The sequence below is a fragment of the Aythya marila genome, assembly GCF_965140915.1.
Source record: "Aythya marila genome assembly, chromosome: 5".
Classification (NCBI taxonomy): Eukaryota; Metazoa; Chordata; class Aves; order Anseriformes; family Anatidae; genus Aythya; species Aythya marila.
The window spans coordinates 16,735,795-16,752,423 of record NC_139046.1 but is presented as its reverse complement, the minus strand read 5'-3'; the positions used below and the strand labels follow the sequence as shown (position 1 = coordinate 16,752,423).

The 16,629-nt window shown below is 38.6% G+C and overlaps 1 protein-coding gene across 7 annotated transcripts in view; it reads right to left on the bottom strand.

Moving 5' to 3' along the window:
- Nucleotides 1-3,017: 3,017 nt before the first annotated feature.
- Nucleotides 3,018-16,629, bottom strand: part of TC2N (tandem C2 domains, nuclear) — a 34,050-nt gene continuing 20,438 nt past the window's right edge. For all 7 annotated transcript variants that reach the window (XM_082760878.1, XM_082760875.1, XM_082760881.1 and 4 more), the window contains 8 exons: nt 13,912-14,003; nt 13,202-13,277; nt 12,215-12,315; nt 11,317-11,433; nt 10,370-10,561; nt 8,414-8,528; nt 7,729-7,928; nt 3,018-5,360 (listed from right to left, as the gene is read on the bottom strand). In XM_082760878.1, coding sequence (XP_082617004.1) covers nt 5,250-5,360; nt 7,729-7,928; nt 8,414-8,528; nt 10,370-10,561; nt 11,317-11,433; nt 12,215-12,315; nt 13,202-13,277; nt 13,912-14,003 — 1,004 coding nt within the window. In that variant the 3' untranslated portion in view covers nt 3,018-5,249. The remainder of the gene's footprint in view (nt 5,361-7,728; nt 7,929-8,413; nt 8,529-10,369; nt 10,562-11,316; nt 11,434-12,214; nt 12,316-13,201; nt 13,278-13,911; nt 14,004-16,629) is intronic.

The window sequence follows — 16,629 nt, the reverse complement described above, 5'->3', positions numbered from 1 at the left end:
CACATAAGAGATGCAGATCCATTTTCAATGAAATTAAGTTTCTACAGAAACATCACTGTGGACAGATTTTTAGCTTTTTGAAAAACATTTAAAAAATTAATCTGTCTGTAACCCTTTGTGAGATAAGTAATACCACCACAATGCTGAAGTTTTCAAAGCTCTTCTGGTTACTGGCTGCTGCTGCTGAATGCAGTGGGAGTTTTGCCATGGGTTGTGAGAGACTGTGGACTGTCCTTCAGCATAAGCTGGAGAGAAGAATGTAAATCTGCTGGAGCAATATTTGTGGAACATGGTGCTGATTTTAGTGATGGCTTTTTCCATACACCGAGCATGAGATCATGTACAGGGCTGTATTTACATGGTGATGTAATTTTACAGCAGAAGCTGGAAAAACAAGGAGGGTATATCATGTCCAGCCTGATTTATGCCAAGCTTTCCACAACTATGCAGCCTCCCTCCCATGTCATACATATCTTGGCAAGAAGAAAGTAAGAAGTGGGACAACCCCGCCCCCAATTTCTAGACAACCTTATGCTTTGGCTGCAAAATCAACTCGTAACTCAAAAGCAACCTCTGTCGGGCAGACAGTCCTTAAGTCAAACAGCATATGTGCTTAATTGAATGCTTACCAAATTACCTTTTGTTTTATAAAAACGTCCTCCCAACAAAAGAGCAAACTAGGGACTGCCTAATGGATTTAGCAGGATGGCACTGTTCACACTGCGATCACAAAAGATATACTCAAATACAATTATTTTCTAACTAATGTTTTGCAGCATTGTGGTTTAGGAGCTGTTACACCCACTCATCTTTTGAGGTAGAATCTTACATTTTTTTCCTTAAAAGGCATGCCGTGCCATGCTTTTGGGATGTAAAGACTTGAAAAATAAACTTTTTGGCCTTGTTCACATACAGAATGCTCTTAATCACAATTAAACAAACTTAAAACAGAACTGTTTAATTAACCAATGCAATTACGTACACACAATTTGAAAAATCTGGTTTGTCTACAGTTGGTTTCTAACTAAGCAGGCACAGATCTCTCTATGAATAACATTTAACGTAAGATCAAAACTATCATTCCTACATCCATTTTTGTGCTGATTTAAATAAAACTGATGCAGCTTCTGAACCTCTACTGCTTTCATAAAGATTTCTCTAAGAAGCTGAGTGAGTTACTATCTAGAAGCAACATTGAAATCCACCTATAAACCACATGTACAACCGTCACAATAATGTTTTCCAGTGACAGTAAACTGGGATATAGCTTATAAAAAAAACCTTACAAAACAGTGGCTGACCATGCATTAAAGGGACCATGCAGCTGTCACCTTTAGAAGAGTGGTCTGAGACAACTTTTTTCCTTCTATTGCATGTATCCTGCAGTACATAAACTTTCTAATTTGTGTCATAGATTGGTCTTCAAATGATACATAATTTTCTTCTCCTTATAGGTTGCCTTAGTCTCAAGTAAGCCAGGAGCTGAATTTGGAGGAGCCAAGTCTCGTATGCACATCTAGTGAGGCAGTCACTGAGCAGCAAAGCAAAGTGTTCTGCGCTTAAAACATGAGGCATCTCAGGTGATTTTTAGATGATTTTTAAATATGTTCAAATTGAAATATCACCTGCTGGAACACCCCATTTAAAGCCAGTTGTACCATGGGGCTGTTGAGAGGAATGTCCACCTTTTCTCTCATGTTTTTTTTTCTCAGGATGGTTGTCTAGCATAATGAACATCGACAACCTCTAGATCCAATGAATCATTAATGAAAAACACTTTATGGGGCAGTTAATAAGGTCTTCTAATTGGTTGACTCTACCACCCCACAAATCATTTTCTGAACAATCCTGTTCAACAATCAGCCAAAGCGTGTGCACCCCAGAATCCTGTCACCATACATGTTGCATGTAAAGGAGGCTGGAAGAAAGGTCTTTGTAGATTACCATCCCCATTCCCATACACAGCCTCATGTAAATAACCTACTGGCAGTCCCCAGCCTCCAGAACAGTCCAAGGCATTGCAAACAATTCTCTGGACATCCCCTTTACCTGTCAGATGTCCTCCAAAGCAGCAAAACAGATGTTATCGGGAGGACTGGGGTGTTGTTTCAGATGGTGATGGGTTGGTTTGGAGCACAGCTTTGGTGTATTTACAAGGTAAATGCTGATGCAATGAATGGGCATTTCTGGTTCTTGAGCAGGGCAGGTCCCTCTGCATTCTTAAAGGATTTTTCTTGGTTGTGCACAGAAAGAGAATTTCTGGTTTCTTCCCAGGATCTTGGTAGCCAGTAATTAGGAGACAAGTAAGACAGGAGTTAAAAAAAGAATAGCCCAGCAGAAGTTTCTTTTCCTCCTCATCTCTGCCCCACGACATCCTATATGGCTGGAGTGCACTCAGGAGACAGGCATCCCAATGCCCAGCTGCCAGGCTTTCAGTGATGGAACATGCACTGAATCAGCTGAGACTAGGAATGAGCAGAGCCAAATTGTGCATGGCGGGACAGATAAATGATTGCTTTCTAAATCAATTTCCTCAAGAACACTGTAGTGATCTGGGCACATTGGGGAACACATCCATGCAACAAACAATGTAAATGCAACTTAAGAAGAAAGATGTAACTTTTTTTTTTTTTTTTTCTGAAGAAGAGGCTAGAATTTCAGACTAGTTGAGTAACTTCAGAGCTGGTGAACAGCGGAGCAAACTTTTTTCCCCCTAACTATTAGGAATTCATTGCATTCTTAAATGAATACACACAGTAACACAGAAAGCCTGAACAGCTGGGAATGAGCACGTGATGAAGCAGAGCCTCAGAGTATGTTCTTCAGAGTGCTCTAGTACCTGGGTGCATCTTACAGAAGAAGCCTCATACACATCCACAACGTGTCAGCCAGCAGTGCCCCCATATGCAACGCTACATGAAAAACAGTTCCATTTGTCAGCATTTTCTCAGACAAAAAAGTAGAACTTCAGTTTGCGATGATGGTAAATGCAATTGAAAAAAAGAGATGGATTATTTTGCATTCTTAACTTTTATTATAAACACACAGATTAAATATTAACATAGGAAAAACGAGACATTACTAGTTAGGCCTTTATAAGGCTAAGTGTCCTAAAAATAGCCAACAAAGTCCATTTTACACAATATCCACTGAGCTGGCAATCACTGTAGAGCCACTTTTGTGGTGACTGTATCCTCCAAAACACTGGAATATTCCCTGTCCTCTCTTTCAAACAGAACAGCATTCTGCATAAGGAAACAGTTTGCACTTTTGTTTACCGCAGTGCAGCCACGATGAATAAAAAGGATCCATGTATTCAAGTGAAGACACTCCAAGAACATCAGCTTAGTCCAATTCCCTTTTTAATTTTACCCAGCAGGCCAGGCTCATCCCAAGTAGCATAGCTGGATGGAAGCTGGCATTGCAAGTCCTGACCCAGTGGGCTTAGTGGGAGCTCTGCAAGGAGCATCTGTAAGAGCAAGAACCAATGCCTGTTCTCCAAGTAACGTGCAAAAACTGTTTCAGTTCATTTATAAAAGCTGGTCAAAAAGCTGAGCTTGTAAGAGCCTAGAGAAGTCCTTTTGTTTTCTAATTTTGACAACACTAAATTTCACCAACAAAAGTCTAGACGGTTTAAGTTTAAAAAGCTTCATTTAACAACTGATGAAAAAACTAAGATTTTCTTTTTTTTTTTTTTTTCCCCTTTTGCCTTTATTTGAAGTCAAAAAGGCTAAAATAAAGAAGCTTTGAGCTCTCTGCTTAAAAACAACATGCTTTCCTGTTACAGTGTTTTCTCTGCCCCCCACTGTTCCTTTGCCTTCAAGCAGTGAGTGCTCTCACCACCACTCCAGTGCTTGTGTCAGATGTTTGAATGGGTTCCAAGTTATAAAAAAGATACTGTTATTCAGTGTCTATACAAACACATACTTGAGCAGCTCAGACAGCCAACACTAAATGTGTAAGCAACGGATTTAATGGAATACATTTTTGTTAAATCCAGTAGTTAATGCAGTGCAAAGAGGTCTTTGCTTTTAGAAGTATATATTATCTACTATATACATGGCATTTTTCCCCCTTAAAAATAACTATGAATAGACCACTGAAAATACGGGGACTAGTAGAAAAATAATCTTAGGATTTTATAGGAAAAATATCACTTAATAAAAATATGGTAATTTCTTCCTGCTGAAAACAAGTAACAAATATATACTTCCACACATAATATTTTCAGCATCCTGTACATGTAATAAATATTTATGCAGTAGTAGCCCATCTTTTAAACAAAATCCAATTCCTTTACTGTTCTGCTTTTTAATTAGCATTAAAAAAGCACTTATCAGTAAATATTTGCTTACTCCTTAGTATGTTACTCTGGCTTTTAGTAAACTAAGCAAATGGTAGAAGATTGTTGATTAGATAGGAATCATTTACTTATTAGAATTACATATAATAAAAATAATTTATTTAAACAACCTGTCTCTGATCCTAGGCAGAGTTGATACCTCTTTGCATTATTCCACTCATTCCAACTAGCAGTCACCAAACAAAGCAAATCTGAAGGGCCCCACTTGAAAAGATCACAGTTAGTCAGAGAAACTTGTTTTTCAGTCCCTCTGTTTAAACTAGTGACAAGGATGGGGGAAAACCCAAGATACTGGCACACTGTGCAACCCTTCACCAGGGGCAAAGATTAGAAAAGCCGTTGAGTGCTGCATTATTGCATTGCTCCCTTTATGCCTCCTGCTACAGCCACAGCTTTCCCACTTGCTGAGGCACACATTACTCTGGTCAAATGGTGTCAAGACAGGTGCAGCCACAGAGGGTTAGAGGTACCTAGGATCAAGCCACTGATTGGTGTGATTCCCATGGACAAAATCTTGTCTTTACCAAAGACAAGATTACAGATGAGGATGAAGTCTGTAACTAGTGGAGATGATGCTGATTCAAGCTGTTTCTCTTCAAGACTGGGTTTCTATATTCTTGCAGAGCCTAAAAGGAGCAAATATTTATTTTTCCTGGTGGATTTTTTAATATTAAGTGAGTGCTCTTCCCATTTTCTAAGTCTTCCTCTTAATAATATTTAGGCAGTGTTTCTCTTTGTGAAACTTAATTTTTCCAGTTAACGTGGAGGTGTGATTCAGCAGAGTCCTTCTGAACAACTTGTATAGGCAATATTTTTCTTTAAATTTATATTATTTTAAAAAGCATAGCTTTGTAGAAAAATCAGTCCTGAGTTTCATCTCCAGTCTTCAAGATGAACCAAGGCTGTACCATTTAACAACAACCTTTTCAGGGTTAGCGATGGTATCTTCCCACTGCTCTACTGCTTCACTGTTAGTGCTATCAGAACTTATCCAGATCTGCAGCAAGAAATAAAAAGAGAAATCAAATTGAGTTTACCTGCTGTAACAGTGGCCCAGACTTTGTTAGATCCAAATAAATACCATGAAAGTGTAGAATGAGATGCAACATGTAAACTGTGACCAAAGTATTAGCAACAAATACAGTTCTGTTAAGACTAACATAATTTGGCTTTCGGCTGGGAACACAGGCAGTCTGTGTTTAGATTTAGTCTCTAAACAAATATGAATTAGAGAACTCACTACACACTGATGTTTCCCTACTTAATAACATATTTTAAGTCAAGCATTCCTTGCTCCATTCAAATTGATGTGCTGGGGTCAAGGACCCATCAGGGCAGTGATGTCCCTCTAGACCATGCACTCAAATTCCAGTTGGCAGCAAGCCACCTGGCGCCCAGAGTTAGCTGTCCAGCATTTTCATGAGCATTTAAAATTGCACACTCCAACAGACGGGGCCAAACCTGCATTCCACAGAGGTTACTAACTTGCCTGTATCACACATAGTCACGCAGTAAGAGTCTGTTTCTTCTCGGTATTCAATTAATGGATAGTGGCCCTTAAACAAGGAAATGAAGTACAAGTAGGAAGTTTTTCCCCTAAACAATATCACCAGCTCCCATTGCCAAAAGAATTCTGCTTATGTAAGTAGGTATCGTTATTTACGGGACTCTATTTCCTCCACTCTTCCAAGAATGAGTCCTTTTTAATACTTCTCAGAAACCTGCACCATGAAGTACATTTAGCCCACACTGCTGAGGCATGATTCCTCAAGAAGTGAGAATAATGCCTTCCAGAATACCACAGACAGCTGATGTTTCATCCACAGAGATTCAGCATACATCTTGCTCATGATTAAAGACATGCCCGTAAATGCAGCCTAATCGAAGTGTTGTCTGTTTTAGAACAGCATCCAATTAAACATCATTCTCTGAAGAACCACGTTAATAGATCCAGCTATATTCATCTTTTTCCAGCTACCCAGCCAATTGCTTAAAGTACATTTTTCCCTGAGCCATATTTTATGTCTTCATGTGTTATGTGGCAATGTCTGCCTGCATGAGCTGAAACAACCTTTTCCAAATAATCTCTGAAGAGCAGAAGTAGCTCATTTCCTCCCTGTAAAAATAAGACCCATGATTAAATGAAACTCATCAGATTGAGATGACCTCACATATTGCTTAGTGACTGCAAAATCATACCCGGTTAGTTTTGCCCTGAAGTATCACAGCTAGCTAGCATACTTTTTTCTTTTTCTGTTCCAAATCCAATTCTACCAACAGAATCACGGAAGGACGGAACACGTCTGACATGATACTTGATAGAATAGAGGAAGGTCACGTAACTCTTACTGGCACATCATTTCTATACCAGACCAGCATCTTCTGCAAGTGAACATGCGCAGCATGCACAAGATCCACTGCCAGGCTGAGAAGCTACCATTTTCTGCATCTAAGGATAGTGCAGTCCTTCAGCTGGTAAGGGACTTTACAGTTGGAGTCTCAAAATCAATTCCACATTATTCATTTATGTATATATTAAAATTCTACTAGTACATCTGCCTGGGTCAGGGAAAGCACTGTGCATTAAGAACAAATGTGTCTCATTATACTGAGGAAAAAAAAGAAGGAGAGAAAGAAGGGACAGAATAATGGTAAGTTAGAACAATGAGGGAAAGAGGGCAGGGAGAATGAAAAGAGACCAGACTTCCAATTTTTATGGTGGTTAAATACATACGTTCACATAAATGCTTTCAAAGAGATACTACAGAAGTTCCAGCTGGAAAAAAGGGGGGGGGGGGAGGGGAGGGGGAGGAGGAAGCATTCATCTAATTATTTTGTTTGTTTGCATTATCACTTGATCATACACATTCAGAACATTATGCTGACTTCAGCACTGTTGTACCCAGAAGGGCAGTCTGCTATTGTAGCTGTTGACATTTCCCTTCTACACACTTGTTTGTGAGTGTACTAGTATTCTAAGCCAACACACCTTCTTTCTACAGAGGACATTGTAGATTGTGGAGATGGTGTGAATGCTATGTTTGTTTTCTTTAGAAAGCCTAGAGGCAAGGAGGACATCATACATCTGTCTGTAAGAAGCAATCATTTACATAACAACACTCCACACAAAAATGACATAAAAGAGTTCTTTTTAAAAGGAAGATCACATGTCAACATGCATTCTGATGTTCGTGCATGTTTAAGAGCCAGTACTATTCCTTCTTGGATTAAAGCCAGAAGATTTTATTAGAATTCACTATTTTCCTATATGCCACCTTATTTAAAGTATTTTAAAATTCATACCAAAAAATCTCATGGAACTGGATTTTAAGCAAAGCATTTCATGTTAGATAGCAGAAACCAACCTGTCCTAGGAAGTGTTTTCTTCTCACTGAGCTTCTGCTGTAGAGTTTGATGAGAAAACTAATTCCTTGTTCAGCTTGGCTAACTGGAAAAAACATCATTTCTCCCCACTTCACTTGGCCGTTGGTAGATTTCAGAAGACGTGTCTTCTTCTTATACATCAATCCTTCTGTACTAAACATTCCAACTTTAACAAAAAAATCTATCACAAAGTAAAAAAGAGGGAGGAGAAAAAGGACATAACACACAAAGGGTTACTCACAAACATACCCAAAGAGGAACTGACAAGATCCACATGTATTGTTCAAAGTGCAACAGTTTCCCAAAAGTCTGGCCAAAAGAATTGTACAATAGCTTTCCTGACTGGTCACACAAATAGAGCGTGTTCACTAGTATTGAACTGATTAACACATATCCAAACAGCAAGTGCAAGCTAATGCTCTTGTATGTTAGGATTAATACTGGGATAAAAACCTTCCAAAATACATAAATGCGTAGCTTCAAACCAAACAAAATGTAATCAAGTAAGACATCTGTGGAAACAAGCCTTGGCAATGGAAATCCACTGCACAATATGTTAGTTTGAGGTTTGTAAGGAATGTTATGGATTGCCAACCCATTCGAGCAGCATTTTACCTGTTACAAATGGTTTTAGACAGGAGGCATGAGACAATTGATGTAACTTACATAAAGACAGCGGTGTAGATGAAATTGGAAGGTTTTGTGCTTCAAGAATCTGTAACTGAATCCTCCTGTTTATTGCTTGAAAACAAGTTCCTACTTGAAGTTCTGCGCGGCACACCTACAAGCAGAAGAATGTTGCCATAACATCTGGATTAAGTTGCTTATAAACTCAGGAAATGCAGGAATTCTGTTATACGTTGGGCTCCCACATTTCTAGCTGGGATTTCCTGGACAGAAATATAAGTATGTGTTGTATATACAACCTGCAGATGCACAGTAAGTAAATGCATCTTGCACTTGTCAGAGCTGCAGTACACGTGCTCCTTTGATGCACTGCTTATATATAGTGCATGTATGACCCTAATGGGCTGCAGCCAGAAGTACTGGACAAATAAACCTAAAATTTCACCTGGGAGATTCCTCAATGGTAAGAGTGGACACAGAGGAAAAAACAGACACACAGTAGTAGCTCTACTAAACGTGGATGTGAAAGAGAGAGAACAGGCATGTTCCACCGGCAGAAGACCTTTGGACTTCCCCTTCCACCCTTTTGAATTCTGTAATATGGACATACAAGCAACACTTTACGTAGATACAGGGCCCTGTCATTTAATGTCAGGAATGCTTAGGATGACAGCATGCTGTGGATTTTCCTGTGTTGTAAAAGTACATATGTTTCCATGCTTAGACACACAAACACAGACACATTCTGAGTGTACTGAAAGCTCCAGTCTGATTTTTTTTTTTAATAAAGAATTTTTGCTAGTGGCAAAGTTGCCTCAAGGTCCTCATTACTTTTCTGCCAGAGGCTAATGTACTCTGGACACAGTAAGTACAGCAGGAGTGGGCCAGTGGAGGGAGACCCAGCTTTTCTGAAAGCCTCCACTTAACAGGCCTATGCTAGTCCTGGTTCCCTTCAAGTTCTAATGGACTTCAGAGATGGAAAAATGCACCAAGCAAGTGCGCAACATCTCAGACAAAGAAGAGAAATCAGGCTCCAGTTCACTTATGAGACTCAAATTCTCATTGCAGCTCAGCCACAAAATTTCTGTGTAAACATGAGAGGAAGCACATGGATGCAGTGTCTGGAGAGCTCTTGGATATAATGGTGAGGAAAGTCAACACAGACACAGACACAATGAGACAGGATGAAGTGGCTTCTCACACAGCTTCCTCTTTCACTTAATCTGTAGCAAGTTACTGCTTTTGAATCAAAACTTTTTAGAACTACAAATGTCAAGTATAGCTTATGTTAGAAATCAAGAGTGTCACTCATATTACTTACACATTTAGATAAAATTTGCTTTTGAATTGCTAATTCAAGTTTAATTTGCTAAAAATACAAATGTCTAGACACAATCTGTAAAAGAAACAAACAAAGTGGGAGTAGGGGGAAAGCAAATCCCACTGTGAAAATGACATTTGACAACCACCTGTTTTTTATTACTGTAATGGAAATGAACTGCTTGAATTATTACTTCACAGCATGTAATCTGAACATTAATATATATACACACACATATATATATATGCAGTTTCAAGCCACTGAAGATCTTAGCACTTTTCTTCCGTAACAAAATCAAATTCCATTTGCTGTGAGCTCTTGCTGCTAGTCCTACGGATCTTCTGATGCATTTTTGGTAGGAAAAGGCAATTACTCGGTGCCCTTTGCTGAAAGTCTTCCCAGAATGTCCCTCCCTCCAGCTGTGGGCCATGTTGTGGGAGAGCTAGTTCTAGTTCTTTTCCCAGAAACAGCTGCAGTTTATGACCATAATAGTGATGCGCCTAGTTCAAAAGTCTGCATTTTTTTTCCATCAAATGCCCCCCATCCAAGAAAGCAGAAAAAAAAACAACTGCATTTGCTCTTAACAATGAATTATTACTGAATTATTCTACTTCTGTTTCCAACATCTCTTTCTACGTGATATGACAATACACTTTTGTGGTATTAGCACTTACAGATGATTTGGAAGGAGGAGATATATCCAGCCAATGACTTGACTCCTCTGAGCTGAGCTCCCGCAATGCCAAGGAGCACTCTCCAATTGTTCTTCTCCTTGGAGCCTGTGTCTGGATTTTAAATACCAATCTGACAGCCTGCAGGCTTTGTAGTTTAATAGCAAATACAAAAGTTTCCATAAATTCAATGTCCTAAAAAGAAAGACACAGGGGTAACATCGTTTTTCTAAGAGAGTCACACTGAACACAAAACCTAGAAATAGAGGCTTCCTGGTCTTAAAGCAACTGCTCCTGGATACCATTTCAGGTTGTCATGGAAAGGTGTGATTTTACAGAGGCTAAGTTCATGCAGACTTGTCACCTCTTTGTCACAGCCTGGCAGACAATGCTCTGGATTCTGGTGCACTACCAGAATGAGCTGAGGCTCTCTCTTCTGGAGCTTTACACACATTATGATAGAAAATTCTCCTAAGACCTTTTGCTTCAGTCTTTCTGCTCATTTTATATTCTTCCACATTTGATTCACGTTACGGGATGTTTACCTTGCTTCACCTCCCTCCCACTCACCCCAAGCCCATTCGTCTTCCTATACTGGTACCATCAAGACTCCTGTGCCACACGACCCATTTTTACTTCTTTCTGTAGAGACAAAACATGAACTTTGTGTCCTGCCCTAGCGAGGCGCTGGAAGCAGCACATCATCATCTACCTTCCCCAGGATGAATATGCATCTAAAGGTGTGTCCAGGTTTCCTCCAATCCCCCACCTGCTGTGAAGACCAGCATGGTTCAGTCCCCTATGAGTATCTCATACCTGTCCTGCAGACTTAGGAAAGGATGTATGCAAGGGAGGATAAGAGGAGGGGAAGTGGAACAAGCTATTTAAAGGAATTTGGAGAAAAGATATGGGGATGAGGATTTCTTGGTGTTTTTCTTGCTTCTACTTACATTGCATCCCTCCTTGGCAGAAGATTTGAACTGCACTGGTTTAGGCAGTGTGAGAATTCCTTTGACATAGATAAGAGGGTTTTCTCCACAACTAGAAGGCCAGGTCAGGTCTTTGCACTACAACATTGGAAACAGAGTCAGCAGAGAAAATGTAAGCCTCCAGCTAACAGACAACTTAAAAACACAAGGTCTTCTACACTGCTGTAATTCCTTTAATACTGAATGCAAATTAGAGCCGGTGTAATGATTATGTCACTTCAGAACATTTAATAATTTACTTTCACAGCAGAGAGTAAAAAGTGAAATCACTAAAATCTGCTGAATCATTATGTGGGAAACTGACAGCATATAAATTGTGAAATCCCTTATGTAATCTTGCAAATGTATCATTTGGTATAGTCACAAGGTTTCTGAGTACTCAAAGTTCCATTACCTAAAAATTAATCAGTTCTTGGAAGTGTATAAACGAGTCAGCATAACAACATCACATTAGTTAACAAAAAAACTGCAAGAACTACACAACCTTGAAGTGCTATTACAGTTCTACCCTGAGGAAACTACTACATTTAGTCAGACAAATGGTGCCTCCAAATTTTGCTCCAATTTGCTGCCTCCATATTTCCACAGGAAAATTTCTATACCAGGACCAGCACATAACATTCTCAGATTCCCTACCCCTGCCAGTTTCTCACTTCAAAATAAGACCATTTGACTGAACTGTGCTTATATTAATCCTTAGGGGTAAATTTCTTTTGCCTTTTTCTCCTCAAAGTATTCTTTAATTCTCATTACTCTTGCTAAACAGACTCTCTGTTACCTTAACACTAAATATAGTGAAATAGTCATTTGAGTAAACAATGATCAGGTTATTTATGTTTGCTTATTTATAATTACTTACATGTAAAACTGTGATCCAGATCTGTTCCGCAGAAGAAACATAACACAACTTTACATTCAGTCTTCCAAACTCCCGCTCGTCACCTGATAATGTAATAGTATCTGTGGAAAAAAAAAAAAGCCAATTAGTGTTTTTTAGAAGCAATACGGTATCTTAAAAAATTATTCCAAGAATAGGTGAATTCATTACTAGGTGGACTGTCTATCTTTGAAAACTTTTCTTAACTTAAGTTTGACATATCTTAATACCTGTTAATAACTTATGCTATATGCAAACACCTTTCAGAAAGTAAAAGAGCACATTCCTGACACACCCAAAACACATTTAGAATCTATCACTTTCCTTAATCACTTTCACTGTTAAGTTTATAGATTGGCCTGCTATTTATCTTTCTCAACCAGGCTAATAAACATTTTACTGTTACACTTTTTTCTAAGAGCCACTTAATACCCAGTGTTTCTCTATTTACTGAGGACACAGTGTGAAATTCTGACTTTCATAAAGGAGACTTTTGTGGGCACTTTAGTTGTTTTTGAGGATATGTTTTGCATCATCTCCAGTTCTTCACCATCCCTTTATTACTAAGGGTACTATTTTTTTCATGCAATATTCTTGAATAATTCTCAATGTAATACGAGTACTGTGCTCCAAATACTTTCTACAGAAAAATATTGATACGTGAAAAAGGATTAGAGCTGTGACCAAGGTGCCACGTCCTATCCTAACAGAAAACCTGTAAATTCTTATTTCACTGAGACAGTAAATCCAGGGATCAATTTCTCAAAAGCACGAAGACTTGCACTCCTTGAAGGCCCAATTTGCTCAACCTCCTGATAACAGGAACATGCAAGTTGTAAACTCTTAATTTCAAATTGTGAAGTAATTTCCAAAGTGGCTTGTTAATCATCTCAATACAAACAAACAAACAACATTAAGACAGCTTAACATTGCAAGTATTTGATTACAAGTTAAACAAACAAACTGTACCCAGACTCCTGTTACTGCCTTGTGATTCCTTCCTGGAGGAGGTACTGCTAGGTACGCTGGAGAGTGAATCATATCTCTGGTGAGGAGAAAAGAAGAAAAACAACAAAAAACCACCACTTCATTAAGAGCAATAGATGGAGAAAGCCACAGAGATTCTGCTACCAGATAAGACACGATGAAAACAAAGTAACAAGCAATTTCAAATCTTTGTTCTCCTACTAATCGCTTGATCTACCATGATATTACTGCCTTGACGTAAAGAGCTGATACAGGACACGTTAGGCCAACTCAAATTTTTTTGCTTACGGATATACAGCGTTGTGTCATCTAACAGATGATTATTTGGGACAAAAAAATGAATACGGAACACTGTTTTTTTGCATAAATAGAAACTTTTAGTGTTCCACCTTTCAAGTGATGGGAGAAATAACAAAATGAGGAACCATAGACTCTTCTCCTGTCCTGACTAAAAGCCTACTCAAGTTTCTCAGCAGCTTTGTAGGACTACAATAGCAGTAGCTAGAGGAGACATCAAGAAAATAAACACAACGTCAGTCAAGGTATTGAACTTTCCCTTTAGCCCTTCCAGTGCACAGAACAGTGCCCTTCAGTGTTTCCCCTGAAAACACCATGCAACAAAAACAGATACACCAAATGTGCTGAGGTTTTGGTAGAACTGAAGTTACATGTAAGGTACAAGAAGTACTCACCTTCATGAATCGATGAGGTGGGCTTCTGAGATCAAACATTGAATGACTTAAATCAAGCGACCCAGGCAAAGCACTAGTTCTTAAATCGTTAACTAAAGAGACAAAAACAACAGTACATATCATGTCATTGCTAGAAAAAATAATATTTTTTAAAATTTAAGTAGACCCATGGTAGAATTAAAACCTAGCTAGATAACATCAAGGGAAGGATGTCCCCACCTCCCATTCCCAAAACACTCTCCTTAAATGACGAAATGCTGAGAAGAAGCCATTACAACAACTTAATGAACTCCGTTTTTGAAACTGGTCAATCCTGCTCAGTCACATCGGTAGCACTGGTAGAGTGGAGAGCCTGCCTCAAAATTGCTTCCACAACAGAAACAGTGCTTTCAGTAGATGCTTTAGCAAAACAGAAAGCCTCGTCTATAATTAACTCATCCAGAACTCTGGTTTAGCCTAGTATCCTTTTTTTTTTTTTTTCTACAGTAAAGATCCCAGTGACAAAAACATGGCAGTTTCCCCCATAGTTGGATGTAGTTAAGTATATCTTATCAATTTTATTTTGACCACAAAGCAATATGGAGCTAAAGCACATCGCCTATGCATGTTATGCAGCAACAGTAGAAAATGAGAGCTAAAATAACACCAGTGTTTAAGGAATCTTTGCTGACTCTATTAGTGTTTGAGAGTTTTTTACAGAGGTTTCCCAACACTGAAATGAATGAAAGCAGTATAGTTTAACTTAAAGGACCATACAATGTGATGCTTTGTTTTTTGTTGTGGTTTGGTATTTGAGAAGACCTCCATTACAACTCATTGATCATACTTTAATAGAATTACATCACCTCACTGGTTACTGAAAATTTATTTTATTTTTATTGCCATCAGAAGAAATAACCAATTATGCTTATTGTGAGATGTAATACAGAATAATTTTTTTCTGAAGGAAGAAAAAGAGAACAAAAGGTATAAAAAGTTTTTACAGCCATGGGAGGGAAAGGAAAGCAGCAGTGTTACTGTGGGGAAATATAATGAAGGTTGGTATGTCTGGTGTGCGTTCCAAATTTTCCCTTGCATATTACACAACAGGGCTTACTGAGTTGTTCACAGAGCCTGGTGTAGAAATAGCATTATAATATCAAGCAGATCTAAAAACCTTGTTTGCTAAAAAGGGATCAGATAGGAAAGACCAACCCCATACTTGCTTTGAAATTGATAATGGCTATGGAAATTAATTCCATATTTAAAACTTGTGAATTTCACAAACTACTGAAAAACAGATACAGAGTTCTTTATTCCTTCACTGAAGGCTACATATTTGTCCTCATTTTGGCTGGGATAGTGCTAATTCTCCTCATTGTACCTGGTACTGTGCTGTGTTTTGGATTTAAGATGAAAATGATGCTGATAAAACAATGATGGTTTAGTTATTGTTTGTGCAAGTGTTGCTTGACTTTTCTGCATCTCACACTGCCCTGTCAGTGAGGAGGCTGAGGGTCACAAATGAGGACAGCCACAAAGTCGATCAGAGGGCTAGAGAACCTCTCTTATGAAGAAAAGCTGAGAGAGCTGGGGCTGTTTAGCCTGAAGAAGAGAAGGTTTGGGGGTGGCCTTACTGAAGCTTTTCAGTTCTTAAAGGGGGCTTATGAAAAAGATGGAGAACAACTTTTCAAGGCCAGGTTGGATGAGGCCCTGAGCAACCTGATCTAGTGGGTGGTGTCCCTGCCCATGGCAGGGGGGCTGGAACTTGGTGATCTTTAAAGTCCCTTCCAACCCGAGCCATTCTATGATTCTGAGTTGTCTGGGAGGGGACCACTGTTTCTCAGGGACTGGCTGGGCATTGGTTGGCTGGTGGTGAGCAATTGCATTATTGCATTGTGCATTACTTTTAAAATTTTTTTTTTCCTATTTATTTATTTATTATTAAACTGTCCTTATCTCAACCTACAAGCTCTCCCTCTTTTACCTTTTACAATTCTCTCCCCCATTCCACGTGAGCAAACAGTTATGTGGTACTTAGCTGCTTGTCAGGTTAAACCATGACAAGGTTATAAATCACTGAAATGCTTTAAAAACAGCATAATTTTCTGTGTGTTCCTGGTAAAGCTGGTTAAAGTTTTTGAAGAACCTTAGGGAGAACACAGGGACAAGAAGGAGAGATGTTGCCTTTTTCAAAAACGTAAGTTTTAATGGAAAAAAAATAATAGCTTTTACACTGAGAAAGCTGTCTGTAAAATATAAAGCAGCAGAAAAAAATAATCATTTTTGCTTACAAAAATTATTACAACTTTGGAAGAATATTAATTTTTCATATTTTTCAGTTATTTGTTAAGATGAAGATGGGGGACATCACATGAAAATTCAGAGACTTCACTTCATACTTTCCAAATAAACACATTCTGTAGTTTTAAGTGAATTCAAATGAAAAGTATCACAACATTTAGTGCAACAAGATACGTTTTGTCTAGAGTCTACAGATACACACGAAGAAAATAATCTAGTTTTTGAAACAGCTGTTAAAAAACTCTGGAGGAAGAAGGCATATTATAACTGTACTCTAGACATACTTTAGTGACCTTTCTTGTGTTTGAGCTTACCAAGACAAGAACTAGCGAAGTGTTTACTTGGCTTGAAGAAAAACGGAGAAAGAGATGATGAACTGAAGGGAAGATGTTCAAGACAATTTTATGAAACCATTTGGCTCCCACAGGTGCTTGC